The sequence below is a fragment of the Rhea pennata genome, chromosome 3 (genome assembly GCF_028389875.1).
Source record: "Rhea pennata isolate bPtePen1 chromosome 3, bPtePen1.pri, whole genome shotgun sequence".
Classification (NCBI taxonomy): domain Eukaryota; kingdom Metazoa; phylum Chordata; class Aves; order Rheiformes; family Rheidae; genus Rhea; species Rhea pennata.
In genome coordinates, this window is record NC_084665.1 from 45,511,738 (window position 1) to 45,539,524 (window position 27,787).

General features: G+C 42.9%; 1 protein-coding gene across 3 annotated transcripts in view; it reads right to left on the reverse strand.

The window, feature by feature from the left end:
- Positions 1-25,711, reverse strand: part of FRMD1 (FERM domain containing 1) — a 47,226-nt gene extending 21,515 nt beyond the window's left edge. The window contains exons 1-4 of one of the 3 annotated variants that reach the window (XM_062572191.1): positions 25,597-25,649; positions 25,142-25,299; positions 11,271-11,451; positions 4,981-5,071 (exon numbers count right to left, since the gene is read on the reverse strand). In XM_062572191.1, coding sequence (XP_062428175.1) covers positions 4,981-5,071; positions 11,271-11,369 — 190 coding nt within the window. In that variant the 5' untranslated portion in view covers positions 11,370-11,451; positions 25,142-25,299; positions 25,597-25,649. Of the gene's footprint in view, positions 1-4,980; positions 5,072-11,270; positions 11,520-25,141; positions 25,300-25,596 lie in introns of those variants that run through there. The other 2 variants (XM_062572192.1, XM_062572193.1) reach the window with 2 other exon arrangements.
- Positions 25,712-27,787: the final 2,076 nt, after the last annotated feature.

Sequence of the window (27,787 nt, forward strand, 5' to 3'; positions counted from 1 at the left end):
GGTCAACAGCTGGGAAAAAGGCAAGGCACGTAGCTGACATATTTTAATTGGGATGGACAGAAAGCATATGGAGGGAAGAACGAAAGGAAGTAACCAATGCCCTAGTCTGAAGACCGAGATAAAGGCTCACTGATTCCTAAGGACTTTTAAGTATTGCAGGACTTTATGTTGGTATCTTACAGTTAGCCACACAGCATGCCCAGGCTGTGAACTTTCTGAACCTTTGACAGTGTCAAAGGGGAGTCTTCTGCACAAGAAGAGTTGCAGAACCATTCCTACCACTGCTTAGCCAGGAGCAAACAAATCCCTTGTGGTCCTCAGACTGTAGAGCACCTGGCTGGATGTTGTACTGATACTGAAGGAGAAGTAACCTACAGCAGATACAGGAGAAAAAAAAAAGAAAGAAAAAAAAAAAGAAGCCTTTCGAAGGAAAGACCAAGCAAGTACTGCTAAGGAGCATTACATAATTTTTGAACACCTGAACCCCTGCAATTTCCTCTAGCTAGCATATTTCTGCATACATTTCCCTTACATTGTATTTAACTCTTGTACTGGGTAATCAAGTCATTATAATAGGACCTTACCTTCTCAGTTTAGAATATGTACACTTTTCCTTCACAAAAGAAATGCAACTATCCAAACAGATATTTGGAGGGTGGAGGAAGGAAGGGAAGTACAGATATTGGGGAAGGACTGAGACATACAAATCATCTGAGGGTATTTGAGGAGAAATTCTATTGTCACCTGTCTTAAGAGACAGTGTGGTATAAAAGATACCCACATAATATAAAAATGATGGGTAGCATATTCTATCCACGAACGCCAGTATTGGAGGCTATGCAAGCACAAAAGAGTTAATTGCAGACACAGTGGTCTTGATAGTGTCAACCACCAAGCTCTTTGCCAGGCACGCAAATAATTAGGACTTGAAGGCATGCCTCCGTGGGTCTGGCAAAGTGAACAGTCAGAGCTGTAATAACAGAAGGATGATCCTTCAGGCAGGGGAGCTGAAGCAAAGGGATTTGGCTTTATTAGAAAGCCAGCCTGAGTGGTAAGAGGACACCAAAAAGACAGACAGAGCTGCAGGCTTGCTTCTTCCCAATCTACAGCTTCCATCTCCTTGGGTTCAGCAAGGTTCCCCCAAGAAAGGAGAAGCTCAGGATTCAGAATCACAGGGATCCAGGTTACAATAACAAGGGAGACCTGGCTGTTCTTTGTCTGCTGACAATTAGTTTTGCTTTAGAAGACTGAGTTGTGTCACTGCACACACTTTCTGATAACAAGAGGGAAAACTCCTGCAGAACACCAGATAAGACTGACCCTGTAGGAGGAGCCACAATAAGACCCAGCTGCTGAAGCCCATGGAACCAAGTCAAACCTGGCAGGGTCACAGGGTCTTTTCACTGAGCAGAGTACAAGAAAAAAAACGCACTTATGCAGCAACAGAACACACGGTATAGCCTGTTTGATGATCTGTGACAAAATCAGAAAAGCAACACATCCAAAGCTTCATGCCATTCCCACTAATGTACACTCCTGAGCTTAACTTGCAAAGGGACTGAATTCCTCTTACAAATGCAAGCTCTCTTCTGATAGTTGGCTGAATGCTTTTCATTTTGACAAGAAAAAAAAACAAGAGGTGAAAAACTCTGTCCTCTCACCATTCCTGTTAACTTAAAATCCTGAAGCTCACCCTCTACATTATCCTTGTAACAGTTAGCAGTGAAGGAAAGCCCCAAATTCTTTTATCCTTTAAGCAATGATTGCGAGAAGAGCTGCCTCAAGAGCTACAGTTCAGATCTCACAGCATTTATGGTTTGCAACTTGTGCAGTGTTTTGTGGTCCTATTTTCATTTTTTCTACACTTGGGGATTAAACGTCTGTTTTCAATTAAGTAGCCCAACCTCTCTCCCTCACACACATTTTACTACAAGACTAACTGAGTATTAGTATATCTGTACAATGTCCGCAGGTCAAATGTGCTCCTAATCCAGATAATCCACACAGTGTGATTGGTTACAATTCTGTAGAAATCCCTTAATTTTCATTCTCTTGCCATCATTGACAGTCAGGGTTTTGTTGACAAATTAGTAGCAAGGTAATGGATGCGAGTGGATTAGAATACCTTGTTCTGCACTGCCAAAAATAAACACATTTTTAAAAATAGTGGAATACATCCTTATTAAAACTATGAGGCTGTTTAATAAAATACCAGTAGCAATATAAAGGCATAAAAATATGATGCTCTCAAACACAAGAGGCTCCCTCTCTAGTTTTGCTATCTCAGTTTCCCTTACCACTCTCTGCAACAAGTACACTTTGACTTGCTGCCTGTAAAGGCAGTTGACTGAAATACCCACAAAACAACCCTGAGCAATGCAAAATTTACTCAGGCCTTCGTACAATTTGAACAGACTGCTTCACTTCCTTGAGGTGATAGTCTGCCATGAAACCAAAATCCCTGAAAAGCTGGTCCTGGAAAGCAGACAGTGCCTTAAAGGCTACTTCCAAATTCCTAAGAGGGAGAGTGCTGCATTTGCAATGGAAGCAAGACCTCAATTACCACTGGCAGCAACAGATTATCACCTGCCTGCAGGAAGAGGGGGAAAAAAAAGCCAAGATGTGGAAACAGAAAAGATATCACTATAGCTCTGCAGTAATAAACCTAGATCTAAGGAAAACAAAAAACCCAAGACTCCAGTCAGCAGCTTACTGGACTGCTTGCGCACTGAAGGTGCCTTGTAAGCATAGACAAGCAGACCAAGTTTGCTCACACATTACTCCCTTTCCCAAGGGCTGTCTGCTACCTTTCTGGAGGCTGTGACTGTTCAAGCTGAAAAACTCACCATCACTATCTTTTTCTCTCTTGTAGTCTGGCCCCAGTAGCTAGTCTTCCTTTAAGCCACAAATATACAAAAAAAAAAAAAAATCTTCCTCATCCAAAACACTGACATCTACCTGGGCAGGGGAGGAAGGCAAGTGTGATAACAAGAGGACAAGAGGCAACAGGCACAAACTGAAACATAGAAGTTCCATCTGAACATGAGGAAAAACTCTACTCTTAAGGGTGACAGAGCACTGGAGCAGGCTGCCCACAGAGACTGTGGAGTCTCCTTCTCTGGAGAGATTCAGAACTGCCTGGATACAATCCTGTGCAATATGCTTTAGGTGACAGTGCTTGAGCAAGGGGGGGTGGAGTAGATAATCTCCAGAGGTCCCTTCCACTCTTAACCACTCTGATTCTGTGAATAAGGAAACAGGGTAAGCACGCCTCCAATTAAGCAGCTCTACAAACTGATCTATATCAAACACAAGCAAGGAGTAGTTGGGAAAATTAAAACAAAAACAAAACAAACAAAAAAAAAAAAAAAAAAAAAGGGAAAAGTCAGTTCAGGCTTCTGGGCCCCTGGCACCCTTTTCTTCATCTTTTAAGAGTCTCATCATGAATTAGCTCCTCCAAAATAGAGGAGCACTTACAAGAAGTGAGAAAAGATTGTTTACTTTTAAAGCTGTAGGCGAGTTACTCTAACTTTTGGGCTCTAGCCAGTAGTGCTTCTATTGCACTTGTTGGGCTGCAGCAGTTCTGCTGTGTTTCCAAAATACAGAGAGGCATCTGCCACAAACTGGCACTTTAGGGTCAGAGCACCTGTGCTCGAAAGACAGAAAGGGAAACTGCTGCATACAAAAGGGGGATGTAGGAAAAAGCAGAGAGCTGAAAGTGCAAAACAAGCAAGGTAAGAAGGGAAAAGATGAAAGAATCATAAAGAAGAATGGGAGAAGAGCCTATTTCAAATTCAAAGAAAATGGGAATGAAATTATCCTGTCTCAAAGGGGAGGTCAGGAACTTGAACTTCACATGAGGAGATGTCTTGCAAGTGGAATAGGCAATAGCTGGTGCGATAAGGCAGCTGTGGGCAGACTCAAGTGAACACAGCACGTTTGTGAAAAAGGTTAAAAGCATTCAGATCTTCATATATAAAACTGCATTGTTTTAAAGCCAGAGATATACCTGTTAACTGGTTTAGTTATGTTGATAGAATCTCTTGGAGACCTTCCAAACCTCATGGAGGTAAACCACCTACACTGTCATTAGCATGAATGCTATGTTAAAAAAAATAAAAAAAGCAAACCTTACATTCTTACAACATACAGAGAGAAGAAAGGAAAAGAAATAAGATTTTTTTTTTAAAAAAAAAAAAAGATTTTTTCCCCCACATAATGCAAAATTTCTAAGAAGGCTTATTTAGAAGGGCTCATATATGACAACAGTATCTACAGTTGCAGTAGTAAATACTAAAACACTGAGGCAGTATTTTGGAAGGAAGAAAAGTCCCTCCCATACTTCTGGAGGTGTGGGAAAGGAGAATAAAAAGGACAATACACACAGACACACACACTAGTATCCCACACTGGTTTGCTCCTTCCTTAAGTCAGTACTAAGGTACAGCAGCAGGCAAACTGGACTTCAGCCCATGGACTTAGGTTCTGTATTTCCCACGTAGTATTTCAAAACCCTGTTCCCCCCCCCCCCCACTTTCAGTCCCCCTCAAATCATTTAAGCTTCTATCCCCTCCAGTGTCACATTCTTTACTTGTGACTTTAGAAGATAACTAACACTTTCAGCCCCAAAGTCCTTTAATAATTCTCCTCCTGTTCAGCTATTGGCAGTTCTGAATTCAAAGTGATAAATATGTTGTCTAGCAACTTTGCTACAGCAAAGAAAGAAAACCCCACAAAGAGGTAGAAGGTAAGAACAAAGGAGGAGAACAAAAGGCCTCCCTTCTCCCAATTTGTCTGCCCACATACCAGAGATCAAAAGAGCTCCAAGAAGCCTGTGCATAATCTACATACTTTGTGACCTTATTACAATCAAATACCCCACAGGCATGGCTAGTGTGTATATATGCACACACTGTAAATACACAAGCGGGTCTGTGGAAGTTTGCCAAGTCATTTGCTCTGTGCATTGAGTTTGCTTACTTTTAACAATGCTGAGGCCAAAGAAGTGAGGCTCTTTAATCTTCACTAAATCACAAACTTGCTGAAAGAGCTCCTGTCCGGTGGCTTTGACCTGAAAGAAACAACCAATCCAACATTACAAAGGGCTCACACACCTGTATGGAGCAATTCTTCTTTATATTGATTTTTTGGATATCATAGCAAAAAAAAAAAATAACGGGAAAAGTTTGTTTTCATTATTATTACTATCACTGAATAATTATGAAAGCGTTATTCTCCCTCCTTTGCATTGTAAAGTGGCTTAGCTCAGTAAGATCTGAATTTAAGGCTTCCTATCTATTGACATCCCTGTATAAGTAAAGTTTGGATCATGGCTGGAGCACTAGTTTCATGCAGTAACTACCAGGCTATTTATATGCCTTCTTAAGGAGCATGTGATTATAACCACAGAAACAAAAGCACTATTTTAATAAAGAGATGTTTTCAGATATTGCGGGGAGTGAGTCAGTGGGGAGAGACATTATTTCAGGATAATTAACAAGAATAGAACTTTAAAAACAAACTCAACAGCTGCATACTTCGAGCAGAAAGTTTACAGGGTACAGAGGAGGTTTCCCTGTAAACCAGACAGTGCAGCTTGTTTGGTCTTCCGCTGACTTCTGGGCAAAGAGCAATTAAAACTTAGTTTTCAGAAGCGATCACATACAGCCTATGGGCTCTTTCTACTTCTACGCCACAATCACACCTTCCAGCATCTTTGCCCTTCAATGTGCCCCGCAATAATGTGCATACACTTAAGAAGCACTGCCAAAAGATACCAGTGTATGCTATTGCAGATGGCCAAATGCTAGGTATCCAGACATTTGCTAGGATGGTGCATAGTAAAAAAAAAGGGGTTGTGGCACTATGTTTCAGCAACTAAATACCCCTTTGCTAGCAGGACTGCTTGAAGCAGAAGCTTCCTCAGCTAGGGCATGACTCAGGCTATCTGTATGTGCAGACATGACTGCACTAAGTTCCCCGACTAAATGTACTCCCACTTATAGCCTCATTTCACCCTGCCCCATCATATCACCTGAGCAGCACAGACGGACTAAGCGGGGAAGGGGGGGGGAGAGGACACCCCCTCCCAGCCCTTAGATGCACGTGAGAAAGGAATTTTGAGCAAGATCAGGTACAGAGCAACATAGACACAAGCAATCTGCACTCAGCTCTGTGTGTGTCAAGCTCCAGCTTTGAAATGGGCCACAGTCTTCTGAATTTTGCTGTCACTGAGCAGTAGCAGCAGTAACGGAAGCAGCCCTCCTGAGCGGAAGAGCGAAGTGCTGCCTTCACAGCAGCAAAGAGCGCAGAAGCAGATTACTCCACCTACCCAGAACTCATGCCACCAACATAATTCTTCCAACCCTTTCAGTGCGCACATGCCACACCCCCCAGAGACCAGTGGTGTTGTCCTCCGCACCCCAGGATATACCATATCACTAGATAGGGACAACTGGAAACTGGAGGTCATTTAAGTACTCAGTTTTTCCACTTGACAATGCATCACTAATCAGCCACTCAATATCACTTTACTGGGAGCTTTTGGTGCACTACACCAACGCACATACACGTGTTCACACATGTGCTTTGGCAGATGAAGAGATAATGCAGTTTTGATAAGAACCAAAACCTTAAGTGTTCATTCCCACAGTATTTGCTCAGCTGCCAACAACATGCAATTGGAAAGAAAAGTTACACTGAGATCTGTCTCCATTTTGGGGAAAGTTAAGTTGCACGCATGTTACGTGTACGTTCTCCTATCTATAAAGCGTTCGCTGAGAAAGAGGTGGCCTTCTAGCAATCAAAACGATTACGTTCATGCAACAATCACTAGCAACACAGGGCTGTACGCAGAAGCTATAAAATTAGATACATTTCATAAGTGGCATATTTTAACATATAAAAGAACACAAAGAAGAGAAACCTGTTGTAAGATACTTAATTCTGTAGAACTAAACACCTAACAATTTTCTGACACTTAACTCTAAAGTAGTGATTTAATCAGGTTTCTCACACAGCAGGCATGGGAGTCTCCACCCCAATCCACTCGTTTTGGCACTTTCCTTCTGTATTAAGTTTTACTCCTAACTTTCAAGGCTATGCAATATTGATTACACTTGCAATGTCTGTTCCCTCTTTCCTCATTTACTCTGCCCAAAAGAAACCACACTTCCTTCTGCATTTTTATTTTGTGTGGTTTCTTTTGGCCTTTTTTCCCTCTGGGTACACTTCTTATGGAGCTACCAAACTCCATCTCAGCTATTTCAGTCAATCATAAGGGCTGACACTAAGCTTTGCTCCATGTCAGACTCAGGGCTTCTTTATATGTGAAGTTTAGTCCCAGGTAAAATCAAGCATAAGTTTACAGAAGGTAACTGCTACTCCAGGGTCATCCTTTTGTGCAAATATTCATAATATTGGTTACCTATTTATACTTTTCTTGGTTCGTATGTTTTAAAACCTCTGCTCCACTGCTCACAAAACAATGAGGAGATTTCAGGCTTATTCCTGCCACTCCCCAACCTAAAAGGCTTCACCAGACTTCCCCTGCCAAGTTTCTGCATGTACTCCCAGCTTTCTTTCACCAGGTTGGCAAGAAGCAACACCTTTTGTGACCAGTTTGGGGCTACTCAAACACAGAAAGGGTGGCTGGCCGTACTGCTCCACTCATGAAGCAGCCTGTCCTTTACCGACATAGGTCTCATCCTTTTATTCAGCTACTGCCACCAAAAAAAGTTAAGGAAAAATTTAGGAGCTATTATAAAACAAACAGCTGATATTGATCAACAGGTTCAGAAGTATCAGGAAGATAAAGATAAGCTAGAATACTGACAGATAAATAAAACTGAATAAACTAGATATCCAAAAAATTCATCTTCACCAGCTGAAGCCTCTCATTTCACTTTTTGGTCCTCAGGGTGGCTGGTAAGCTGCAGCACTCACTCCTTCTCCTCACAGCTCTGCTTTTTTAAGAGTCTGATAATTAGGAAATACTTTTCCTGCTCACCATCCCCTCAAATAATCTATACAATCCGCATAGAAGACACTTAAGGTTAAACAAGATGCATCTGACAACGGGTGAAGAGATTTCAAAATCGCTCCCACTCTTCTCCCTTCAACATTCATGTCTGTGACAAGCTTGAAATAAATCCATTTTGAAGAACAGACTTCAACCTAAACCTGACCACATAAAACACATATAGGAAAATTCTTATCTAGAAGGATGGAATTTACATGGGAGGGGGAGAAAGGAATTATGTACATAAATCCTTTGCTTATCAAGAGAAGGATCTACCCTTTACTCTGCTGGAAGGATAATGATTCTTACCTGCCTCACTGAGCTGCAAGATTATTCAGTACTTGCATTCCACACTGCAGAGGTTAAAATGTTTTTAAAATCCTGTGTAGTGGCATTATTATTGTAATAAAGGCATAGAGCATCATCTGTGGTTGTGCTAATTAAATTTAGATTCTACTAATGTTTCTAGAAAATTGCGCTGATGTTCCTTTAAAAAAGATCTTTACAGCTGTGAGATCTCAACTTTTGTTTTTGTTTTGTAGGGGCAGTGGGTAAAGAAAGAAGTCCAGTGAAAAAGCTAGTTTTGGTGACTTGCCCAGTTATAACAGATCATGTTTCACTCTTTATGCAATTAGTACAGAACCATGTTTTGAGAACTCATGTTTTCAGCTAGATAGCTACTCTCTTTCACACATTTGTATGTTTCAGAATGTATTTTCCCATCTTTCTAAACACTAAAAGAAGTGGAAACAGAAGCAAAAAGGGAAGATATCTTTAAAAGGCTACTGACTGATGCAATGTTATGGGTCCACTCACAAAAAAAGGAAACACTCAAGGCCCAAATATAAAGCTCTACATTTAACTATAAAAGGGGCCACACAGCCTTCTGCTTTTCCACCAGGCAGCCCTTCAGAAAGGCTGCAGGAAAGCAGGCAGAAACAGCCTGTGGAGACACCTCACACTCCTTCCATTCTCATTGGCACTGCAAAGCTCAACTCTAAAGACTGCTTCTACACTTACTAAACTGCTGTAGCCTGAGGCACTTCAAAGTAACTTTTAAATATAGATCTGCTGGCCGGAAGACGTTGTAACCCTGCATACACAGGTGAGTGCACACAAGGTCCTTCCTTGCTCCTGCTTGGGCTGGGAACAAAGGTGTGGGCAGGGGCCTCTCCCAGCTGCCAACGCAGCAACTGCTGATCCCTGCCTGCCCGCGGTCCAGGAAATCCCACTCTCCCCAAAATTCGAAGGCACAATGCTTGTGTGAGCACACAACGATTTTCAGCTATAAGGCACAAGTAGTTAGCTCAGGATGCCCCAGCAGGTCTCTGCCAACCTGACTTATTCTGACCACAATAAACTGAAAGGATAAACTGCTCATGCAAGTATTAGGGGTGGCAGAGAAGTCTTTCCTGACAGACAGGGCAGAAACCATGGACTGGATCTCTTCACTGGGCATGTCTCTGCTACAGGGGGAGGCCTGTCTAAAACCCTAGAGCCTGGACAGACCCACGGCTTCACATTCTTTGGAAGTAACATTCAGCCTGCAGTCAGTACAGATGCATAACACTGTACTTAAAACACCAGCCAACGGCACGCATCAGGGCGGAAACAGAAGGAACAAAACCAGGGAGTATTTCAGGTGTCTCTGGTCCAGTCACCACTTGACTCATGCCAGCCAAACCAGACGGTGATGGCTGAACCTGTTAGTGCCTCCAGCTGTCTCCCCTCCTGGTCCGCCCTCCCCCACGCTGAAGAGGAGATCCCTGCTTCAGGGATGATAAACTGCAGTCATTTAGGATTTACTATTTGGACTAAGCACTATTTACATCTAATACGTTGAAACGTGACTCAGCAGTTCATGAACAGTTGCACCCCCAACTCAGACACCTTCAGGATGAGGGGACAGAGCCAGGGAGACAGCACAGAGTAGTGACTGCATCAGCTGTGCCTGCACTTCTGCATGCGAGTTAGCACCTTAAACAAGGCAGGGCAGGCACCACTATCTGAGATCTTTTGCCGTTTTTAGCTTTTATCAGAGAGGCTGAGATTTAGGGTCAGTTGAAACAGACCATTACCCTGACCTGCCTCCAAGAACTTAATTAAATCATAATTGTGTGGCTTGCACAAAAACTAGCAGATTGCAAAAATCTTCTGAGTCTTGGACTCAGACATGGACTGGATTTAAACTGCTGATCTAGAAGCAGAGCGCCCCAGATTCTGCAGTTAAAGATTTGCTCTACCCAGTCCTTGTGGCTGTTTCTGTTAATGATGACACATTTAAGCACAGTACGTAGGAAAATTCCTGCATGGATTTTAAATATTAGCATGCATACTTTCAAAAGCCACATTTCCAATCATGTGCTTAAAATAACAGCTTACCTTATCTGTCTTTTCCTCACTCCACAGGGAAAAAAAAAAAAAAAAAAAAAAAGCAAAACCTCACCAATCCACACATAGTGTGTGCACATGCTCGAAAGACAGCACTAAACTTTCAGGCCAGCTTGTCATGTGAATTTGAAGTGTGCTCTGTGAGCTCAGTGCCTCGTAAGTTTAAAGAGCAATCAGTATTGCACAAAGCAACACTGCATTGTAGTGGATACTGTGCTGTACTGGCAGTCAACTGACCTGGCTACCTGGCTCTACTATTACTTCTGCACTTCACATGCACTATCACATGCACTTGCATGTTTGAAGCTATGAACAAAGAAATGAAATGATTTACCTCTGATTTGTGTGTGTACAAATATTTTTTAAAAAGTCAATGACTGTCCACCCTGCCTTGAAGTCTTTGAAAAGATCTATAAGGTATTAAACCCCCACATAGCTAAAACGCCGGCGCAAACAGAGAGGCATCCTTGCTAAGTCTAAGAATCAAGGCATTTCAGGTTCAATTTTAAAAACATTTGATTGTTATTCGTAGCAAAAAGACTCAGAGAGAACAAAAATGGAATAATAATAATAATAATATAAAAAAAAAAAAAAAGCAAAGAGGACCCCTATCCCAAAACATAACAAGGATGGACTTTCAAGAAACTGTGCAAGTGTTTTGAAACTCCTAAATTAGCAAATGGGGCACCAATTACACTAAGCTGGCTAACACCCTTGTGGTCAGCAGACTAACACAATGCCTGTGAGAGAACAACAGAAGCAAGCAAGATCAGCTGTACCACAGCCCTGGTTATTCAAAAGCAGTTGTGGCACTGATGCCAAGACCTCAGCAAGAACTTTGAGTCACTGAATCACTCACCCCAATGGTTACACTGAGCTGCTCTCTGTTGGGCAGAAAGACGCACATACTCCGACACTCCTGTTGCATTTTGCTGGCCAGTAGCGCCTTGCTCATCATGGGCAGCTCCTCATGCCCACATCAGCGGGCCTCTGGGGAACTCCTCTCTGCACAGCGGTCAGGCTCCCTTCATCCCACGTATCTGCCAGAAAGGTAAGAGCTTCAATGCTATGCTCCTCGAAGAGGGCTGCAAGCATTAGTAACAGCATGCTGTCCATATTTAACAAGACGTTTTCCTCTTTGTTCTAGAGAAAAGAAAAGAAAAGAAAAAACAAGGGGAAACACAAAAAGACAAACAAGCATCTGAAAAGGCTGCACACACAGAGTGATTGCCACAGGTTATCCCTGCATTAGTCAGCCCATTTATTGATTATGGGCAATCATGTTGCCCTGGAGGTGGGAACACAAACCAAAAAAACCTCTCAAAATGAATCTTTGTATAGGGCCATCAGGTGGCACCTGTTACAAATTCTCATCTCCTGACTCATTCATTTTTACGAAGCGACACTTAAACGTTTCTAACAAACTCACAGCATAAACTAGGTAACCTTTAAAATAGCCCAGGAATCATAGGAGAGAGCCATAAAGCAATTAAGTTTACTTACAATACCAAACCAGAAATGAGATTTCAAGATACAAACGAGTAATAAAACAGATGACACAACAGACTACTTCCTGAAAAAGCATATGGGGCTGGGGTGAGAGAAACAGCCCATTCTTTAACCGGGACACCTCACTCTTGGTGAAGCATGCACATGTTGGTGAAGAGGACTGTGGGTTTTATGTGAATTATCCCTTCCCCTCACTCCCCCCTATCCCTGGGAAACCACTGTGAGACTATGCATAAACTTAAAAGTAAAAAACATGCAAGCTCGCAGGAGAGAAGAGGTTGAACCACTGTTCGATAATTTTTGCAAGACAAATACCACCAGCCTCCTCCTGGAAGAGGAGCCTAAGTGGCACATTTCTATGTTCTTCAGTTAAGTGTAAAAGCTGCTGAAATTGCAGACATAAAAATGCAGCAGTCTGGAATAGTTACATAAGTATCTTGGAGCTGAAGTTACAATAACAACTACAACAAGGAGAGACCAGAAATTCAATTCATGCCCAAATCGCACAGTAGCCAACATCATCTTCACATTATAGTTAGGTTAAGTACAGTTTCCTAAGCAACTTGTGACATTTATTTGCAGCCCTCTCCACCCCAGTGCTCTCCAGTTCAAGAAAACATCCTAGGGCACCTGGCAGCTGCAGATGGAAGATGCATACGCACCACTTGGCTGGTTTATTTGTACAGCTCTAATTGACGAACTCCCTCACAGCTGCACACGAGGCAGCTGTGTCTATATCGGTATGGTGTCAGACCAAGAGCTCAGAGACGACAGCCAGCCCCAAATCCTTTTCCATTCAGGCAGCTGACACTGTTACAGAGATGTCACAGTGTCATAGGGAGCTTGAGCTTCTCCATGAATACGTATACCCAGTAGGAGTCGAGCATGAAGAGCAGAGGCTCTTTGAGGGAAGGTTATGGATGAATGCTGGCAGAGAGCTGAACCAGCATGACCAGTTATGGAGTCCAGGAAATGCATAGCCTGGAAGACTTCAGCCAGTGCGTCCTGCCTTTTAAGTCTTGAGTGTGCTCCAAGTCAGGCCAACAGGTAGATGCTCACAGCAGACATGGCCATGGGAGTTCAAGATATTATGGCTTTCCCAGCTGCCTGTTACCATCTCTCTGCCAGAAGTCACACACAGCCTCCAGCACACTGCATACATACTCTTGGTCCATCTTAGTGCCAGGATAGCTTAGTCTCCCTGCTGGGGCTCTGAGTGCAATTTGCCACAGGCAGGCTGAAAGCAGACATGGTGCCCAGGCTCCAGAGGCTGTTCTGCACAGAGCCTGCTCCAAGGCAAATCAGACAACTACACAGAGTCCAGATTTAAGGCATTTAGTACTCGGTCCTAAATCATCATGACCACATAAAGTATGGATCCAGTACAAAGCTCATCTGAACGGTTCAAACTGGTTTGAAAAGCCTAGTGCATCAACTGAGCAGGCTTTCTGTTAAGAAAGGTAGCCTCTACCTCTTTAGAGCCAGTAGAAAAGCAGTCAGCATAAACTATTATGGGCCTTGATAAATCTGTCAGAAAGCAAAGTCTATTCCCCTCCTTGAATTGGTCAAATACTGGTGCGTGATCTGGCACTGCACTGGCATCCTGCACGAAGCAGGATGAACTATGGCCTCACATTCAGCAGCACTTATGCTCACAGCTCTTCACCACCCCTTAACATCAGGTTCCTGTATCAGTGAACACATTACCTACCACAACACCTACCAGCTCCTGGGGAGGGAACCGATCACAAAATTGGCAGTTATCTCTGCAAGGGCTAACTCTTCCTATATGACAGCATCTAAGGCTGCAAAATTCATTTCTAGAGGATAGGCCCCATCCTTGGTGCATGTTGCAAAGTTCCCCTTCTCTTGCCAACATACTAGTATTATGCAAAGGATGGTTAGGAGGGGATGTTATATATCCCCCTGATAGGCTCTGCCAGAGGGAAGGGATTACTTTATTACTTTAGTAATAACAAATGATTACTAAACCAAGCATTACAGACAGTCCACGAGACATGGATGTACCATCTACTAGCTTTCTGTGGACTACTCCTTCTCCAAGTGGCTACCTCACTGAGAAAAATGGCAGTGTTTCTGCTCTCCCCAGTGAAGTTGAAGAGGACAAAGGGAAGGTTGCTAAGAGAAAGCAGAAGGGAGCAATAGGCATCCTTTTCACCTGTCCTTGGCCTGGTTAAGCCTGTTTCTGGACCCAGGGGAAGCAATATCACTACTACTTCATGCCTGAACTGTCGCAGTCTCTTTCTTAAAGAGGTCAGCAAGAGTCTCTCGAGGCCTGGCCTACACCCCTGAGGTCAGTGAAAACATGATGATTTTTCTTGCCTTCTGCCATGTACAAGATTTGATGCGAGCCAGCACACCCCAGCCACTTTGAATAAAATTACTCTGACACTGACTTATTTCTGCCAATAAGATGCAGATGCCCTTGACTGGTGCAACAATGAAGATGTGCTACTGCTTAGTGTGTCCAAAAAACTCCCATGCAGCACATCTCCGGGAAGGTGTGTATTCCAGCAAAGGCAGCTGCATGACAGCAGCACAGCGCTCACCCACAGCTCACTGCTGACACAGAATGTGTCTTTGGAGGCAAGGGTTATAAACTGACTTTTCCTTGGCATACTCCAAAATGAGTTCCAAGATAACAAAGGATCACAAGCAGCAAGGAAGCAGGTCATTTTATACTAACACTGAGAACAAATATTCTCAAAAGAAAATTTTGCATCTAGTTTATATTTAAGTTCAACATGCAGTCATAAGCATTCTGCTTTGTAATATCCCCAGAGTCGCATGAGGTATTTTTAATTTTGTTGGTAAATTACAGAAGCCAGCACTTTCTTTTAAAAAAGGAAGTCAAACAAAAAAGACTTCCAATAATGCTCATAGGATATCATAAATTAAGAATATATATATATGTGTGTGTGTGTGTGTGTGTGTGTGTGTATGTACATATATATTTATATATATAGACATATACACACACATTATATAAAGGGGCTTGGACATTAAATAAAGGTTTTCAAAACATTTAAAGTTGCTTTGGTATTTAAATACATTTTGTCCTGTTTCAGAGGGAAAAATACAGTGGAAAAACCGTGGCATGGGAAATGGGCAAAGGAAGACAAAGAAAAAAATAAATAATAAAAAAAACAAACAAAAAAACCCTTATCAATCTCCCTCGAGCAATTCTGTGCTCAAATTATTTTTTAATATCAAATACAACTAAGGATCTGTAAGTGTCATTTTGCAAATACAAAAGCTGTTCCATTCATTTCTTCCTTGAGCTGGTATGTACAATATTTGCTAATAAAGCATTTTTATCCAAGTTTTTATACAGACCCTCTTATGAGACATAAATACAAAAAAAATGCATTTAATGCATTACAGCTACTGAAAAGAGTCACTAAAGGGCTTGGTTTTTTTGTTTTGTTTTTTCAAAAATCAGAATTTGACTCCAAAACCTAAGACTTTTAAGAAGGAGACTGTAAAGCAAGCAAAAAAGACACATTTGACCTCCAGAAAGATGACAGATAAAAGCTCCTATCAAACGGAATATTAAGAGAGAAATCTCTCATTTATCCTCTCTTATCAATATAATTATATTGATGAGTCCTCTTGGATTCTAGGCCACACACCATTAACAGCTGTACATACGTAACAGATGTCTACAAAATGACCTGAGGCCCACAGGTCACTGTTGTTATCGTCAGCTGATGTCATATGCTCCATAAAATTTATGAATAGCATAAAGACCTCAGAGTATGAATTCAGAGCTTCCAACATAAGGAGGTTTATCTTTACTGCCAAACTGCTGCAGTAGGTGCTACACATTCTCATTCACAAGAGGAGATGTAGCCTAACGAACACATGCATACAGTTTACGGCACAGTTCAGAAAAGAAGGCTAAAGAAAACCTTAAGAACTCTGTGGACAACTCAAGAAACTGAAACCCAACTCCTCACAGCCTTTATAAAATAAAGCTTCTGGAAAGCTTTCCTGTAATTTCACATTTGCTTTGTCGATTTGAATTTTCAAGAGAAAAACTGTAGATTGTGGGAGAAAAAGTGAGAAAGAATGGGGAGGAGGTGTTCATTTTATGCTTTAAAACAAATGAGTCCCTCGACCCTGCAACAGCAAGTAAGAGGTTAAAGAAGCAACGTCCTTAATCTTAAGGGGGAGGTCAAACACAAGCCTTGTTCAGCTTTCTCTTCTTTAGAGGTATGTTAGAATGTGATAAAATGTGATGAATCATTAACTCACTAGCATTGATGTTTACACTTTTTTTTTTTGTTTAAGTTGTAAGCCAAGAATAACTGCCCAACAAAAACAAATGGCCAGAAGGAATGCTCTTACTTAAATATACACAATTTCAGACTGCCCATATGCCATTCTTTTGTTTACCACAGATTCCAACCTCTTAACCTCAATTAAACCCTAAAAGCTCCCGCAAATGCACTGCCGATGAATTAATAAAAGCTGAAGTCAATCATCTGCCTCTGAGACACTACAGTTTGTTTGTTTTTCTAAATAACATCACCTCATGTTTTAGCTCCTGGAGAAGTGCATTTTGAGATGTAATGACTTAGTCAAAGATCTCTGAAGTCTATCAGTGAAATAATCAAAGATACTATTATTTGTATGCTTCTGGTATCAGTCAGGAGTCTTATTAAGTGGCCAGAGAGATAGCACAGTTTATTTAGCACTGTTTGTTTTATTTTACTTTACCTAAACACACATGCACCAGATCTTTGGAAAATAAGTCTGTCATTAATTTCAAGAGTCCTCTATTTAAGCAGCTCAAACACAGTCATAAAAACTAATCAAGAAAAAAGCTAGTCTTCCATTTCTCTCTCCATGTCCTCACAAGCCACTTCCTAGAATCTGAACAGAAACACAGCATTTCTTTGGTAAAAATAAGAATTGCTTAAGTTTGGCTCAGGAACTGGAAGAACCACCAAGTCTTCTAAGAAAAGAAGAGATTCAGGAATACCTACCTATGGGATCATTTTGACAGCTTCTTCCTGGTCAGTCCTTTCAGCGTTACAAAATATTCCCATTCCCTATGTGCACAAGTTATTGGTCAAATAGCCAGTCCACCAACTCACTAAGTAATTCTCCAATTTTCCCTAGAGATGATAGGTTACTGCAGTCCTGCAGGTAAATTTGAAACCTGGCTCTTCTTTTCACAAAATAATGCCACCTGAAAGAACAAGCCTCTATTCAGCCACTCATCAGTTACAGGGTAGTATTATTCTCTTCATACATCATGACCTCAGGTTCCCAACTCGTAGCTGTTTTAAAGAATGAGCACATGCCCTGGAGCCAATTCAGCAATGCAGCTGATACCAGCTGAAACTGTTCCTGCAGGCAGTGGTTACCAGTGAAGCTGGCTGCCTCCACTGGCTGCAGATGTGCCTTCATTTTTCCTGCTAAGCCCAGTTCTCTAGAGCTGTGTGCTTTTACTCTTTGCATGAAGACTTGGGCTAACCTGATCTTGCGCAGAGCCAGCTCAGGGTGCTAAACTAGCAGGACACTGCTCCTACTACGGAACAATTTCCTTTCAGTTTAGTCTCCTGAATGAGCGTACTGCTGAGTTACGTAAACGCCAGCCTCAGCCGGAGAGAAGGAGCAGGGAAGCTAAAACCAGCTGCGAAGGCGCAGCTCGACAATATTGCTAAGCCAATGCAGAGCAGCAACCCTTGTCTCCCCAGGCGCTGCTCTCTCCCAGGGACTTCTTTCACATTTCTCAGCCACAGCCAATACCAGGCAATTGCAGAAGACTGTTAACTGTCAGATGTTAGCAGGAAAGCCAACTGAACCACCTCTAATGGCCTATATAACACAATAGCATGAAAATGACTTGCCCTTGCTGAGTTTGGGGCCACACTACGGTGAGCCCATCTGAAAGCAGGTCTCACCCAAACAATATTTGGGTTCAAGCTCTATTACAACTGCAGTTGCATTTTACATTAGTCCAGCACCCATTGTAAATGTATCCTTATCCTAATTTTAGCCTCTTGGTACTGCCACAACCCCATCTACGGGGGATAAAGCAAACTGATGAAAGAGCAATGATCTACCAATTCAGAAAAGCAAAATGGAATAAAATCCTCTCATATTAAGGTGGGGGAAAGTACAAGTAATTCTGTGTTTCTCAAGCCTCTATAACCTGGAAAAATACTTTGCAGTTAATTTAGTAGAACATCTTGGAAAAGCTGGTTTTGCTACAGGTGACAAAAAGTGAACACCGAGAATATTCCTGAGAAAAGCTTACCAGATTGGCCTATTTAACACCCTAAGCCAAACCAGTAAATTTTAGCCAGAGGAGGTATTACAGAGTCCTGTCAAGAAGTATCCAGAACTGTTAAGATTCTTCTGGACCAGCTGGAGCCAACTAGATTCTTAGGCTGCAGTTTCACAATCAGCTTAAGCAGCTCTAATCAAGCCAGTTGTGCAACAAGGCAGATCTAGGAACCATCTGGAAACAAACCTGTATTTTGGGGTCAGCCTACATTTAAGTTCTCTTACACTGATTGTGAAAGACAGCCTTAAAAAACAGAATTTCCACCAACTACATATTTGTCATCTCCAAGACATACTGTAGGACACTAGTGCTATCTATAAAACAAGAGTACTACAGGGCCTGAACAAGTAAAAATGCATCATGACCTTAAGACCATACACACCTCCTCTGACCATTCTCAGAGATGAAAAAAATTTCTCTGGAAATACAAAGAGGAAGAAAAATCATGTTTCAATGGTAGAAAGTGAGATCAAAGCTAGCTGGCTTTATGCCATGGCTGCAGCAGAAGTGAAAAATGCCACCTTCTCTTCAACATCCAAAACAATTAAATCATGTCCTGCTGCATATTCCCAGAAATGTATTGATTGGTCAACCATATTTGCCTCAGCATCATCTCAGGACTAGCACTACTCATCTAAGGGCAAAGACACCACAAGGTGGAAATATACATAATTCAGCACCTATAGGGTGCTTTCAGGGTGGAATACACAATTGTCACCTACTTGCAGAGCGCTACGTGGTAGGAAGCCTATATTCAAAGCCATTGAACAAGGCACACTAAGACCACCTCCCAGGCACTTCAGCGCTCTGAAGGACTGGATCCCAGAATGGATGCAACTTGGTTAGCCACAGGACAGATGTAACACAGCAAAGACAATGGGCTTTCAGTCTACAAATGTGTAAGAGGCAACTGCAGCTAACCTTCTCCATCTGCTGTCAGCATCTCTTAGAACTTTACATACTCCTTTTGCAGGGATGGGATGTGTGCCCTTCCTTACAGGATTTTCAAAAGCAGCGATAAGGAATACCTCCAAAAATTTCAGAGCTGAGGAGCCCTAGCAGACTTAGTCCTCACCTTGTATCTTTTGGGACAGCTGGGAGAACTGCTCAGCATTGCTCATGGACGCCAACCAACATCCTTTTTCTTTCCTTTCTCCTTTCTTCCTGTACAAACAGCACTTTCTGATGACACTAAACTTTAGCAATAGAGAGGAAAATGCTTTGTTGTTAGCCTTCATTGCAGGATTAGATACAGCTCTTAGGCATGACTGCCTACACTCCACCCACATGCTTCAGTCTTCCAGCCTCAAGTCAAGCAGTGCCTTTAGCTATGAATATTCATGAGGTGCACTTAGGGTTAGTTACTCTTTTGCTTTGCATTGTGCCTCCTACAACAAGGCCAGCATGCTCTGAATGAAGAATTCTCCCAAAATTCCCTGGGGCCCTAGTTCATACCCTGGGATCACACTGCTATGCTACTTCATCTGTATGAAGCCCTAGACCTTATACTCAAAGGTGAAACAGCTTTCCTAGCCAGTGATAATGCAGTGTTCTTTAGCAGCCAAGTGAAAGGATGTGTTTTGGGACACTCAGACCCTACTGCTGCAAACTTGGCTGCAAAGAGAGAGAAAAGGTTTGGCACAGCATAAAGCAGCAAAGGCCATGCTCCTACAGCACATGGAGGAAGTGCAATGGCAGGGCAGCAGTGCAAGGAGGCTGCATGGGCAGGACTGCACAGTGTGGCTGCTGCGCTTCCATCCATCTCTCCCTCTGGATGAGAAACAGCTCCTCAGTAGTTTACTCCTGGTGAGGAGCTCAGCATGAATCACCTGGACTTAATCCTTATCTGAAATCAAAACTGAATTCAGGAGTATTTTGAAAGAAACAGACAATGAGCATTAAAGCCCCCAAGCAAAGAGGAACAAATTATGATCTAATAGGGACCATAAGGTTTTCCTCATCATTTCCAAGTGAGTGACTTTGTATTTTTGTACATAAAAACATATAGCCTTTTAAAATAGATTATTTGACCAGAAAAGGGCAAAACTTAGCAATATACATGTTTGAAACAATATCCAAACAACGAAGCCTGCAGCTATGGCATGCATCTCCTCTTTCAGCATGATGCTTTCCTTGGAGCAATGGATCAACTGATCCCATCTTCTCATTGATTATGTAAAAGTTGCATTACATTCAGTGTGACAAACTACCAACATGAAGTATTTCACTATAATGAATTTATTTATTTCTATATAATCAGTTACTGTACTCCTTTTACTGATTAACAATCATTTATAAGACTTCTTCAGACTATCAAACACATGAAGTTTAGGATTTAGTAGCAATTGAAAATATGGATTGACTTAAGCAAGTGCAGAAGCACAAGAAAGAAACATGGGACAGTGTGTAAAGCCACATTACACAGTGCAAAAGCAGCTGCAAAGAAGTCTGCTCATAAACACAAAGCTCCTGTTTATCAGCTGGATAACCAAGACAGTATCACAGTAGGTTAAGTGAAGCACATTGCTTGAATATCCATTCAATAACAGCAAGTTTGCCTCTACTGAAATACACAGACATATCCCTTTTAGTACAGATCCTCAGAGAAACATCATTCACAGGAACATAACATGTGGAGCCAGGAACACAGTAGAGGAAAAAGCGTCAGGCATAGTCTTCATACCTCAATGTGAAGGAGAGCAACAGAAAATACTTCTGAGTTTGGCACTACAGTGCTCTCTCTTTGTGAATTTCTGCCAAGTAGTGCAATCCTCCTTTAATAAAGACTGGCTTTCTGCATTTATGTGAAACAGGAGAGGCAAAGTATGGATGGAGAGTCACAGAAAAGTCTTTAAAGTAGGAAAGAACGAGGCTTCGTTCCCTGCTACTATTACTGAAAGGAAGCTTAGGAAGTGCAGGAAGAGCACTAAGCAGAAAGACCTGGTCTTGTTACCAGCAACTCAGGAGAGATGCATCTTCCTGTACCACGCAGATTGGAAATGGATGAAATCCCATCCCACCAAAGCCTATGGGTTAATTCTCCAACTGGAAACATATTCCTTTTTTTTCAGGTCTACCAAGTCTATAAACAAGATTTCTCCCAAAGAAATCTATTATACTCTTGGCTTGCATACAACAGCTGAGAGACACCCTTCTACAAGACTGACTTTGCTGAATTAGTTCCACTGTGCTGATGAGATCTAAAAATCAAATACTTTTATATCTGAGCTGGGTCAGACTGAATTGGAACAGATCACCAAACCACCAGAAGCATTCTGCAGAGCTGCCAAAACATGTGGGTGTACATTATTCCTTCATTTCTAGTCTCACCAAATCAGCTCTAGAAGTAACTAGACTGCAAGTCTCAATGAAAAATACATATATCATTATAACTTTAAAGGCAATAGCTGGAGTTGCAGGATGAATAAAAACAGACATGTTCTTATTAATTTATCACATAAAGAACTCTTCTGAGCAAGAATACAAACAAGATAAAACTAACTAGTTACTAGTAACTAATAACTAATTACTGACTAGTTAAAAAAAAAATATGTAAACTTCCCCAAAGGAAAGAAAATCCACTGGTGATCTTATAGCATTGCAATCACAGTCTAAGTATTCAGACAAACTATTCAAATTCTGTATCAGTCTGTTTCTCTTTCCTCCTTAAGAAGTACAGCTAGTTTTAAATCAACGCTTTTATCTGTCCTGAATATGCTCATGTAAAATGGAGGGACTTCCAGAAAGAATGGATATAACATAGCCTAGAACAGTTCACTTTCATTACAAGTGTGGAAACACCAATCTGCCAGAACCCTGACAAAATTAACACAAACAGCATAGTATTTAAGATTAGATGCAACTTCAAAGACTATAGAAATTAACCTTAGCAAATGATGGGGAAATAGAAAAAGACAAAGCTCAAAATAGAAACATAAAACATAAAAATAACTAAAACAAGCAGTTCTAGAAAGAATGGTCTCTTTTCATGGTAGTAATGCTGCATTTTGCAAAAATAAGAAAGGGAAAGCAGGAAAGAAGCAGCAGAAAAGGACAAACAAAGTGTAAGAAAAAGGTTTTAAAAAAAAAAGAGTGACCACTACTAGTCACTTTACTGATTCTAGTCAACAGTTTGTTCATGTTCAGTTATTAACTACAACAGTAGGAATTAAGGTACTACTGCTAACAATACTAAGATAATCAAGGAGTAGCACAGGAATTTCCACAAGAAAAGCACTGTAACCCTGGAACACAGTAGGCACACAAGTAATTTACATCATCTTGAATTAGTCTAGCAGTAAGGCAACTACTTTAATATAATAGTTAACTGATATAGAGTTAATTACTGGATTCATACGCTTTTTACCTGAAGTGGTGGGAAATGAAGAGTGCTGTAGCTTCAAAGAAGGATCAGCACCTACCTGTTATCAAAAATCTTCCTCTGCCATCAAAGATTGAAATTACATGAGAAAAACAAATTTTTTCTGATGAAAAGAAAAACTGTTTTTTTCTTTAAGAAAAACAGTCATACAAATTTGGTAATTATTGGTATATAACTAATTTGATTTTTATGTATATGGCATAAATAACAACAAAAATCCTTAAAATAAAACCCTTTCTAAACAGCACAGGCTATTTTTTTCGGTAAATAACAGTAAAGAATTGCTAGAACTCATGCTTTTTTTCTTTCTTTCTTTCTTTTTTTTTTTTAAGTGACCTCTGCAAGAAAATATTTTTCTCCTTTTCAATTGCATTTTCTTCTGGTTTGACATTCCTCATCTGAAGTCAAAACACTGGCTAGTACACAAATTCTTAACATCACCAATGCTGAAAACAAAACATTCTGATTAATAGTGCACAGTAATTAAATGAGAGGAATAAATAGAAAAGTGAGGACAACATATTCTGTTGTCATCTCAAGTTTTCCAGGAACAAAATAAGAAAAAAAAACACCTAACAAATGCACAGGAGAGCAATATTTTAAAAGTTTCTTTTTGAACATTTCCACAGAAATAACTAGTGCTAGAAATAAACTCTCATTTTCTTTGGCTAAAGTCTTGAAAAGTAAGCATTACTGATGCTATTGAAATATTTATTGTCAAGGCCTGAGTATCACCGTAGTTCACTGAAGAAGGGACAAGGTCCAAATAGCACCTTATGGTTGCCTGGTGTGGTGGAAAAACAGATGTGCATTGTAAATGCCACTTGAGAGATAACCTGAAGAGTCCATCACTGCAGAGCAGTAGGAGAATATCTGTCAATACAGGGGATGAAGATTTCTCAAGACAGACAGCATGGGAAATGCAGAGCTTTTTGATGTAAATCAGTGCCAAGAAGGAACGAAGAAGGGGAGAAACAATCAAATACAGAGACTTCTGACACTCCTCTTCTTCCTTGTATACGTATCTCCTGAGATGCTCATCTCCTCTCATCCTTTTTTGGGCTGCTAGACAAAAAGGTTGTCACAGCATTCACCTCAGTCAGACCCCCCAAAACAGCTTCTGCAGTAATCAAGGTTGCCTCCATACCTCCTTTCCAGCCTCCCTCACTCTTAATGCTGCCACTGAGGAGATGAAACCGGACACTACACGAAGTCTCCGTGCTAGGCTACTCAGTCCTCACTGCACACCCTCCTCAGCCCTTTGAGCCACGGTGTTTTCCTGCACTGTTCCAACAACATGACATGACCAAACCTCGCTTCAGCGCAACGGTGACACCCACCTGAGTGGGCAGCACCAGGCCCCAAAGGTAGCCCGCATTGGCTGCGTCACCGCCCTCCCTTAGCATCTGCACACATGGCAGTGGCAAAGCAAGTGCCTATTGAGAACTGTCCCGGATCCATGCCACCTTCTAAGTTAGCGCTGGGGAGGCATTCGGGGAAGCCTAACTGCCTTAGGGCATGCAAAAATTTGTTCTAATAATACTGCAGCTGAAATGGTTTAGTACTGCAGAGCCTGGGAACACTGGGAAAATAGGTGATGCCATGGTATACCAGTGAGACCATCTGATAGAGGTCTAGCACTAACAGACTGAAGAGTTGCCCCAGCTTCAAAATATTTTGGGAGTCCAGCTCCCAGTTATTACCTTTTTACTCCTTGACCAGCCTAGGTACACCCTGCACAAAGATGCGCTCTTCTGAAGACCCTGGTCCCTGCAGAGCTTTAGCTTTGTGCACATCGCAGTACACAGATTTCTCAGACCTGTGCTCACCGCTACTTTAGCGGCAAAATTACCCAATAATAAACCGGTAAGTAATAAAACTAGTAATTACTTTTACAGCCTAGCCGTAACTGAAACTTAGACTGGCCATGGCCTCTTACTGACCAAGTTATAAATCTGTATTTTGCAGTTAGTAATTCATATTTACACCAACACAGAAAAAAAAATGTAAGACTCTCATGTAGTTCAACTTCCAAGCTTCCAAGAGGCTTTCCAAATACTTTCATGTTTGTGGTGCTAAGGGCTCATTTATTCATCCCGGTCAGGCTGCAGGACCAGTTAAGTGCTTTTTAAGTTTCACTACCATCAACTTTAACCAGATACCTGATAGCTCAAAGGTCAGGAAACGATCTGCTGGGGTGAGTCAAACTGAGAAGGTATTATGAATTGTCCCATTACTTAAGAACTCTATCAGAATAAAGTTATTTAAAAGAGAAAATAAATAAAAAAACCCCACAGAAACAGCAGAACTGAACATATTTTTAAGAACTTTAGGCTAAAGACCGAACAGGATAGGTAAGACCAAAGGCTCCTTCTCTGGATAAGGTGAAACACTGTCAACACGGCTTGTTGGCAACCCACATCCATTCCTTAGAAGGCTTCAAGTTTAAAAATCCCCGAAATGCAAACACACTGGAAGGCATGCGAAGAGCAGCACAGTCCCGTTACGCAGCCGGTACCTGTTCACAGCAAGGCTGAATACAGCAAGTGCCCCGCGCTCGGGCACGCCAGCGTGTTTCAGGATTTTAGGACACTCTCGCACTTGACTTGCTGCGCGAACGACGCAGCTGGGCTTACGGCTAATGGCTGTAAACTAAAGTCTGCTCTGAAGTAGCACCTGCGGAGGGGGGGGGGGAGAAAAAAAGCCCTAAGTGCGCGGCACCTGAAGGCTTTTCGCTCCCCCGCCGTCGCAGAAACCCCCCGCAGCGAGGGCGGCGCGTCGGGGCGAGGCTCCCCCGGACGAAGCGTGCCCCGAGGGGCGCTCGGGCGCGCCGCACGGCAGGAGGACGAGCAAGGCGGCAGGTGCGGCTCTCCACAGCCCGGCCCGGCGCGGCGCGGCTCCCGCGGGGCCGCCGGGCCCCGCACCGGGGGGAAGGTGTGTGCGGGGCGGGGGGGGGGGAGGGCGCTCACTTACCGCGGGGCGGCCAGGGGCGGCGGGCTGCGCCGTGCCCTCCGGGGCAGCACCCAGCGCCCGCCGCGCGGCGCCGAGCGAGGTGCGGGCGGCAGGACCCAACAGCAGCCGCGCGCCGGGTCCCCGGCGGGGGGAGCCGAGGCGGGAGGGGCGGGGGCGGGGCCGGCGGAGCCCCGCCCCGCCCCGCTGTTGCCCTCGCGGCAGCGCCCACGTGGAGCGGCGGCGCGCGGCCACTCGCGACAGCCCCGCGCGGGGCTCCTCCCCCCACCCCTTCCACCCGCCCCGCTTCACCCTCGCGCGGCGCCGCCGCAGCGGATTGGCGGAGTCTCGTGGGCAGTGGGCGGGACCGGCGCCCGGCACGGGCTGCGGGTTGGCGAAAGCGGTTGTCAGTCCGCCCCCCGCCGGGCGGGCCTGAGGGGCGGGGGTGGGGCCGTAACGGCCGCCCTTCGGGGCGTCGCTGCGGTTGTGGTGGGGTGGGGCGGGAGCGGGGTCGGCGGGCTTGGCGCTGTGAAGCTGTAGGCAGCTGGTGTCCGGGCGTGCCCGCGAGGGAAAAAAAAGAAAAGAGAGAAATCTAATTTCTCCAGTCTGCAGCGGGGGTTGCTCTGTGGCAATGTCTGCGGGAGTGCTGGCCCCAGGGTCCCTACCCTGCCCAGGGCCTCCGGCTGCGAGGGCCCTGCGAGGGCAGAGCCCTACGGAGCACGGCCAGCAGGCCCTACCAGGGTGTTTGGTCTTGGTTTGGTGGTGTTTTTAAGTACTGTCTTGCAGTTCAACAAGTCTCTGTTCTTTCCTGGCAGTAGTGAAGATTATGTAGACAAAATCTTAATTAAGAATTATCACAGCAGGGTATGAGAATTAACTCCAGGTCGTTCTCCCAAAACTGGTTGACCAGGCAGTGCTGGCAGAGGTAAAAGCAGTAAAAAGTGGAAGATGCAGCTGTAGTCACGGTGTCTGATTGGAAAGAGAAAACTCTTAGCTTTCTGCACGTTCTGTGAACATAATGATGCAGAAAAGAATATATTAAGGTGCTATGTTTCCATTCATACCACAAATCTTACTGTTCCTCATCCCTACTCTCTGTTACAGTTTGCATTTTAATTTAATAAAATATTCTAAAGGAAGGTTGACACCATCTCAAGTTATTTGATACAGCTTTCTCTGCTTATTTTCACAAGTAGACCATTAGTTCAATTACCAAAATAGCTAGAGACACTGATAAGAGGTATGACTTGGAAGAGGAGCAGGCAACACCTTGCAATTTTTATTTTCTGCTTTCAATACTGAAAAGCCATTTTTTGCCTTAAGGTTAATTACTTTGCTTTATTTTGCTCCAGTAAGAAGCTGAGGATGACAATATCCCACAGAAATGTCATGAGGTCTAATTACTTACAGGGAAGTGTTTCATAAGGGGTGTAGGCGTTAGGACTGAATAAAGGATAATGACATCTGCTTACAGGAAGGCCAGCTGAAACTCTCTTTGAGGGGAGAAATACTCTTGGATCACTGCTGAAAGCAGACATTTTGGGATTCTTGAGGTGCCAACACACAGGTGTGTGGTACTGTTTTCAGATGCCCCAGGATCTTTGAGACATCCTGATGAAGATGGCAGTTTAATCCACGTCAGAGTCTAAATTTACAGGTTAATGCTAACAAACCAGTTATTTCCTTCGCAGTTTCTTCTCAGCCCGTCAGCTGCTTGGTCTAGTCCAGGGTGCAGCCCCACAGCCAGCTGTGTTTGACCATGCAGTCTGCAAAGGAATCTGCAATAACTGCAAGCCATAAAAGGGAGGTGGATGGAAAGATTTTCATATAATGTTGCACTGCTTTGCAGAAAAGTTGAAATTTGTCCATGAAGGAGCACAAGAGAGAGCATGACATGTGGGTGAAGCCTGACCAACTGTTGGGGGGAGGGAAGCAGGGGATCAGATGTCCAGATCCTTTTTCCCAGCCTGTTTCTGCATTTTAGGTTGAATAAAATGCTAGATAAATCTCAACTCTACAAGTGTGGATGACAACTTACATCTGCCTCTTCCCAAACCGAATTCTAACTGTGAGGCTGCTCTGTGAGCTTGAGGGGCATCTCATTACCAATCCCTTCTCCAACAGCAGTCTTCTTAGAGAAAAATCTGGTTTCTTCTTTCTTACCTGAGCAAAAGTGTAGGCACCTAGTTTCAAGAACAAGTCTGGGACGATGGTT